The 8,020-nt window shown below is 36.5% G+C and overlaps 1 protein-coding gene across 1 annotated transcript in view; it reads right to left on the bottom strand.

Moving 5' to 3' along the window:
* Positions 1–8,020, bottom strand: part of Pkhd1l1 (PKHD1 like 1) — a 165,853-nt gene that overhangs the window by 121,517 nt on the left and 36,316 nt on the right. The window contains exons 15-19 of the mRNA XM_004640093.2: positions 7,382–7,541; positions 6,764–6,899; positions 5,806–5,949; positions 2,813–2,970; positions 904–1,017 (exon numbers count right to left, since the gene is read on the bottom strand). Coding sequence (XP_004640150.1) covers positions 904–1,017; positions 2,813–2,970; positions 5,806–5,949; positions 6,764–6,899; positions 7,382–7,541 — 712 coding nt within the window. The remainder of the gene's footprint in view (positions 1–903; positions 1,018–2,812; positions 2,971–5,805; positions 5,950–6,763; positions 6,900–7,381; positions 7,542–8,020) is intronic.

Raw genomic sequence — 8,020 nt, 5'->3', positions numbered from 1 at the left:
AGAGAGAGAGAGACAGAGAAAGACAGAGAGAGACAGAAAGACAGAGATGGATGGAGAGACAGAGAGAGCCTGGTATTAGGAGTGTGAATAGTTAAGGTTGGGTGGAGCACAGAAATGCATGTAGAGATGGCAAGAGTAGATGCAATAGGGAAGCAATAGAAAGTAAATCACTTGTATAACTTTACGGCTGCTAGTACTATATTTTGATACAAATACATTGATTAAACTGAAAAAGTAACTCATGAAATAGATTTTCCTTTTGTCCCATTAATAAATCTGCCCATATAAAGTGCTTTGTGATACATATTTTTAAAGATTCATGGTTTACTTCTAAGATAGTGATCTAAACTAAATAGCTTCTTTCTGTTTTAATATAATTTAATAGTTTATTTCTTATCCTAATAATATTCACTTGGAAATAGTGTGAATCTAGATTCCTCAAGTCTTCAAAATAAGAAGTAGGAAGTATATTTAACTTTCTTCTGTAGGTATGGTAAATAAATATCAAAGGAAAGATGACCACAACCACAGAGTAATTTCAAAGAGCAAGAAAAGCAATTAGTATATAATTCTGTTTGCTGAAGCCAGTAAAGAAACAGGACATTTTTTATACCATATGAAAAATAACAAATAAAACCACTGTAGCTCCTACATTTGCTCATCTTACCTACTTTGAGTAGAGCAAGTAAAATTTGTGTGTAGTGTAGACATAGTTTTCATAAAGGAATCATTTTGTAATGAAAGAAGATGCTAGAATAAGCCCTATTAATAAATCTATAACATGATTATTTTTGAAATTTGACTTTGAATAACAAAAGAATTCTACCCCCTCCCAATCAGAAATTTCCAACATTTACATAAATTCTTATTCTGTCAGGTTCAAAGTGCATTAAACCATCATACCAAGTTAAAATCAGTTTCATAGTCTCTGAAGTATTTCACAACAAATCCTTCTTCAAAATGTGCAATTTGTGGTGAACATTTAGTGCTGACCATTTCTTCCATAGCTACCTGAAACTAAATTAACAATATGCTTTTTAGTAATTCCATTTTCATAAAATAATTCTTCACTTAGTAATTTACCCACTAATCTTCAATTAATATTCTACTATTAATTGTACTAATTAATTCTAGTAGGCATTGTCATATTTCCCATATTTAGCCAGAATTGTGGAATCATTTCCTAAATATTTTGTTAACATAATCATTTTAGTAGCCAGTGATTTTTTAGGAGTTTTAAGGAAGACAATAGTTTTATATTCAACTGGCTATTATTAATTTAGTTATTACATAACATATACATGTGTATTTATTTGTGTTATAAAGAGTAATGAAGAAAATTTAATAAACCAGTGAAACAGATTCCAAATAAAAGATTTCCCAATGAACTCAAAATTCACTAGGGAGGGCCAGCCAAATAGATCAGAGGATTAAAATGCCTGCTTAGGCAGATGCAGGGGTTGGGGGTTCGATCCCCGGGTCTGCCAGTGCTGGCCCTGTCCCCAGGGCACGCTGAGATGGTGATTGAGACTGGGTGTGGTGGCATAAGCCTGTAATGCCAGCTCTTGGGAGGCTGTAAGCAGAAGGATCACTACAAGTCCAATCTAGTAGTGAGGCCCTGTTGACTCTGTACTAAATACAAAAACAAAACAAAAAGAAAGAAAAATTCTCTGGGGAAAAAAATCATTATAGGCTCTACTATATTTTTCCAATTAAGAGAGGAATAATATAGCCCTCTTATTTATGATTATCTAAAAATAATAAATATCTCTGAACTATACAGAAGTGGCGCTCATTCATGACTCTCCTTTAAGACATGTGTATTTCTCTTGCAAAGCACAAACATAATTGTTGCTTAAATTTAAGACTTGATACAATGTATAGTTTCTAGTCATCAGGCCAATAGTGACTTAAACTCATTGTACAAGTGCTTGGCCTGATTCCATAGCCCATAAGCATTCTTTTCTTATGAACTGCTGCCTCACATGCAGAAACATCAAGTCCACTGGCATAGATCTGAGAATTTCCCTTTCCTACCTTGTCCATTATAACTAAGTTTATTTTTTCTGGTCTCCTCACTGTGGAATGACTCCCGTCCACTATGCCAACTGTTACTGCTGCTTAAAGTACTCTTTTTAAAAAAAGTATTTAGTACACGGTCTACAGGGTCTCACTACACAGATCAGACACATAGTGATTCTCCTGTTTTCAGACTCCCAAGCACTGGGATTACATTCAGTTGCCATCTCAGCATGCCCTGGGGGCAGGGCTGGCATAGCACACCAGGGATTGAACCCAGGTCACTGAGCTAGTCTAAGTAGGTGCTTTAGTCTACTGAGCTATCTGGCCAGCCCTTGCTTAAAGTATTCTTTACATTTAGTTGGGTTTTATTGGATGAAATAAACAAGATACTTAAACTTTATCATTAGGCTTTTACTACACCACATCCCTCAAGAACATTCTGACTGTTATATGCTGACAAGTTGGATTTGGGATGGAGAACAGTGCGAGGGTGGGTAGAGGGACCCAAAGCCTACACAAGAGCAAAGCAGGACTCTGATAATTTCGAGATGCTTTGTCCAGAAAAAAAAGAGGTGGTTGTCCTAGGTGAACTCTGTGTCCCTTTTTAGACAAAATATTTACAGCATATAAATTTTGATAGGTTGGTAAAATGCTAAATGATTTGTGGTGATTTTTTTAGAAGCAATGCCTTCCTCTTTCTTTTTCTCTTTCTTTCTCATCTATCAATAGCCTGTGCACACTGGGAGAGGATGCTGGGAAGGCACATGGTAGGAGAGGTGATGGAGAGTACTTCAGCTTCTGATGACCACGGAGTAAGAGGCTTAGAAAGAACGCCATCCCAATTCAGCGTGAAGGTCTCCAGACTGGGTTTTCCTTTGGTTTGCTCCACAACGTCTACTGTAACATTATTCCCTTCAAATACTTCATAACTGAGCAGATCAAAGTCACCTGCAGTGAATTAGCAAGCAGAATTTTAAGAAATAGATGAATTTTTAAAGTGAACATCTGTAATAAATAAACAAACTTAACAAAATCAGCTTCACATGAGAGATTGCATTAACACATACAAAAAAGGAAGGAAAATGAAGGTCCTTAAATTCAAGTAGTTTGTCTATCACAGAAATAGCAAAACCACAAAGTACTATCTACTTGATTCTGTGTCTATGGATTAAGAGGAAATAGACATAAAATAATCAAAAGGATGTACTTGACCATGAAGGAAAGATCAGTGGGCAGGAGGATGTTCCAGAAATTATTTTATGTTTGTGGCAATCACTTTATTTTAGCACAAAAGGCCTGAGTGGGACACAACATAAATGTAACTTCCAGAAAGAAGCTCCACATGCGAGGTTTATTCATATACTGCTGCTCTGAGAGAAGGAAGGCCTTGTTCTCAGAAGTTTCTACTCGTTGGAAGGATGCTTTATGCGAAATCTCACTGATCTTCTCTCCCGGGTAACATAAAATATACCTAGTTTCGGTGGTGGGACTGTATTTCTCAGGGTCACTGCTGGAACCTTGCAATTTCTCTCTGATCTCTAAGTAGTAGATCGACGATCTCTAAGTAGTAGATCGACAAGCATAACCATGATTTCACTTACATAATGTTTGGACAAAGTAACTTTTGTGAAAATTTTAGAGTTTTTTTTATTTTGAAGAAAAAAAAACAAAATTTCAAAACAGTGTAATAGGAGAGGAACAATAGCTAATACACTGTGTATGGCTATCTTCAAAGTACTTACTCAGAGTACAAGACATAGGCATGAAAAGTGTCCAAACAATATTAGCACAAACCTTTCTTTACAATGAACTGAGACAAGCTGGTAGTATAACTATCTTAACTATCTTGTGTGTGTGTGCTTTTTTTTTTTCTTTTCCCTTCCTTACTTTCTCCTTTCCTCCACCTCAGTTTCTCTTTCTTTTGAATAGTTTCTTCCCATTTCACAGTATCTATGTGATGTGGCTTCTTGCACCAGGGAGACAATGTGATACTTACACATGTGGGTCTGTTTATTTCACTTATGGGTATGTTCTCATTGCATCCATTTACCTACGGAAGCCTCAGGGCCGGCCAAATCGCTGGGCCTGCCAAATAGCTCAGCAGATTAAAGTGCCTGCAAGCAGGGGCCACGGGTTCGATCCCCAGGCCTGCTGCAAGGGCACACTGAGACAGCAACTGAGAATGGGCATGGTAGTGCGACCTGTAATCCCAGCTTTTGGGAGGCTGTAAACAGGCAGATCACTACAAGTCTGATCTAGTAGTGAGACCCTGAACACCCTGTAGTCCCTTCCATAAATACAGGAAAAGAAGCTTCAAATTTAACTTTCTTTGTGGCTGAATATTATTCTATTTATGAAAAGATACAATCCTTATATCCATAGATATACATCAATAGATAAATTATTGTATAAAATGATATCCAATCTTAGTTAATGAATATTTGGGTTGTTGCCAATGTTTAGTAATTTCACTTGATGATGCGTTCAATGTAGTATCAACTTCATTGCCCTGAGCCTCCATGCTGCCCCGAGCCTCCGTGCTGCCCAGTCTAGACGCCCTCCCACACTTGAGAAGACCTAGCATCTCCATGGCTTCGCTTCTCTACAATGCCGAGTACGTGCAATGTAGCTTTTCCACAGCTTTGGCCCAGTGAAGTTTGCTTCTGCTGTGAAGACGATCCTGCAACTTTGTCCAGGCTAGCTCTTCAGTCCTGCAGCTCCCCTGCCTCCTGCTGGGGCTCCAAGGGAGCACCCCCACACTTGGCTGGGCTTCTTTGAAAAGCACTTAATTTTACTGCTGGCTAATACTCCACTGGCAAGCTGTTCCGGTGCGTGTATTCACTTAACCTACTGAAGGCCCCTCAGGTTGTTTCCCCATTTTGGCAATTCTGAATACAACCACTGTAAAGTTGGGAGGCTGAGATAGCCAAGTTTGAGACCAGCCTAAACTAGTGAAATCCTGTCTCAAAAAGTGAATGAACAAATAAATACTGCTCTAAAAAAATAAATTAACTATTTCAAATCTGCATTCCCTCAACAATTATTAATCTCATAAAATAAATATAAATATTAAGATAACATTTTACTTGCATGAACTAGAAAATAATTATTGCCCGAATGAAAGACACACACAAACACAAACACACATCCAAGGATTTTTTTGGGGGGCTTATATATACAAATAGCCAAAGTGCTTGCTAAACTTTAGTTGCCATAATATCTTCATATCTTCCTTGCATAAAATATTAATATGAATGTAAAAATTATCCATTGAAATTTTTTTGAAAATAAAGAACATCTCTATCTGCATTAAACACAGGAGATTTTTCTCACTGTGGAGCACCGTGCACTGTAATACTCCAGTGAACTTTGCCAGACTTCAGGAAGGAGCTGCAGTCCGAAAAGGTGATGTTGGGAGTGGACTACAGAGTCCTTTCTTCAGGAGAGATTCAGCCAGGATGCTGTCTCCTTAACAATGTTTATTTCCTTAACTTTCATTTTCAGAATTAATATTTTCACTAATTCTAAAAATAGTTCAATAGTGTATTTATTTGTAGTGCAGATAGTGGTTGTCTTGTACTTTGGGGTGCATATTTCTCGAAATAGAACTAGAGTTTAAATTACCACAGGAACTGTTTAATTTCTAGGTATCCTGAAATCGAGCAAGGCTCTGGACATATTTCTTTTCCTCTAGCATTTCATGGAAGCTTCATTTTTTACAGCAGTATTGCACAGGATATAAATTCCTTTCCTAGAAGGACGCACAAGGACACACAAGCTTACCTCTAGTTGATATGAAAGTTACTGTGTATATATAGCTCTGGAAATCTTGTGTCCTTACTACTCGAACTGTGTCAGGCTTTATAGACCAGAGGTCATTTAAAGCAGATTGCAATATGACTTCAGAAGCATCAGCAGGTAGCAAGCCTTTCAGAAAAATTGGGGATAAAAAGCAGAATAGTTAAAATCTCTGTGGATTACTGTGCCAAGGCTGAAGTTGTACTCCTAACTATATTTTTGTGTTAGGGATTGAACTCAGGACCTTATGCTTGCCAGTCAAGCACTTATACCGCTGAGCTATCTCCCTAGCACCCACCCCTAACTTTTCAAAGTATCTATACTCTGTGCCATGTAAATGATCAAGCTTGGCAGAATTAGGCTCTAAAATTGATTCAAATCCAATAATATAGACTATTTAATTGATTTGAGATGCTTTTGTTGGAAAGGATTATATTTTATTATTTTAATATGGTACTTAGTATTACATTTTGCAAATAGTAGGCATTTAAAATATTTGCCAGTTGAAATAATGAGGAGAAATGGCAAAATTATTCTTTGGATTTATTATCAAATATAGAAATGTGTCATTAATAACTGAGAAGCTAGTGTTCCATAGGCCTCTTAATTTGAGAACTTTAAATGTTGTAGTGACTAATTTAATTGCTATTTTCTGAACCTGCACCAGTGAGTCACAGCTATATGAAATCTTTAGGTGTATTTAGAGATATAGTTATGATTATCCTTAGAAGGGAAAATGGTGGTAAATGCCAGAAAGTTGTTATAATGATTCCAGTTTCTAGCCCATTAAGGAGGTTTTTACTCGTAATATCCTTTTCTTCTTCATCATCTGGTATATTATTCACACTTTATATTCTAGACAGTAGCATGGACTAGGAGAAATGCTTTATAGCTATGTGTCTACAAAACAGGAACTATCGTTACTCTTCTATTTGTAACTCACCAGTTTTTTCCATGTTATAGATTAATCTGTACTGGTAACGTGAACATGAATTAGCTGCCACACACGGGCTGGTTACTGTGATCTTCTGAACTTCATTTGTTGGGATGGTTGTTTCCCAGTTTTCTAAAGTTATAACCTTGTTTCCAATATAAAAATACAGAAGAAAAAATTTTAAAATACAAATGTTTACTATATGGAGAAACACTAAGTCACCATAATTCAGGTATTAAATACCTCTTTACTGCTCTGCTTGACTAGAAATCAGAAACTATTCTAAACTACATAAAATGTGTCTTATTTTGTAATAGCTTATTTGATTTGGAATATTTAATATTTATAGATACTCCAAGCCACAACTTAATTCTCATCTATGGTACATTCTCCTAAAACAACATCTAACCTACCAAAAGTAAGAGCTGAATAAAGCTTCTATCTTTCCAAGTTTACTCTTATTTTTATTTTTTGAAGTTCTAGGAATCAAACCCAGGGCCTTAGGAACATAAGGCGAGGGCTCTACACTGAGTTATACCCCAGCCCTAGACATAAACCTCTGATAAAGTCTATTTGTCATCAAAACAAATACCTGTACTTATACTGTACAAATACCTGTACTTATACCTGTACTTCCTGTATAACTGTCGACTGGGATTTTATAAGTTGTTCTTCACTTATTGCATCTCCTGTTTGCTCTTCAGTATATACAGTTCTACGCTGGTACAGCCCAACATCAACAAAAGCACTTAATCTATATTCCTGCAGCAAGATTTCAATATAATATCTGGAAAATAGAGTAATTAATCAATATGACACCCCAAACACTTGTTATGAAATCATTTCAATGAAAATATTATATTACAAATGCATTAAATTATTTATTTTGTATAAGTGTAACCTGTACACACTTGAAATATGAAAGTGTTAAAAAATTTCTTAACACTGCTGAAATAAAATTATGTAAGATATTTGTCCTAGGAAACAGTCGTCTTTATTCATAACCAACTTATTCAGCTTAACCAATAAATATTTACAGATGAAGGTACAATTCCTTATCCTCAAAAAGCTTAAGCGAATTCTGACTATAGATCATAATAATCATAATAATAATTCCGGGGCTGGTGAGATGGCTCAGTGGTCTAAAGCACCTACTTAGAACAAGCTAAGCCAAGCAAAGCACAGGGACCTCGGTTCAATCCCCCAGCACCACATGCCAGCCCGCCCGCCCCCTGGTGGGCTAAGCTGGCCACACACAATAAATAA

The sequence above is a fragment of the Octodon degus genome, unplaced genomic scaffold, assembly GCF_000260255.1.
Source record: "Octodon degus isolate 3935 unplaced genomic scaffold, OctDeg1.0 scaffold00118, whole genome shotgun sequence".
NCBI classification, from domain to species: domain Eukaryota; kingdom Metazoa; phylum Chordata; class Mammalia; order Rodentia; family Octodontidae; genus Octodon; species Octodon degus.
Note: the sequence above shows the minus strand (reverse complement) of the source record. Positions and strands in the feature narration are given on the sequence as shown.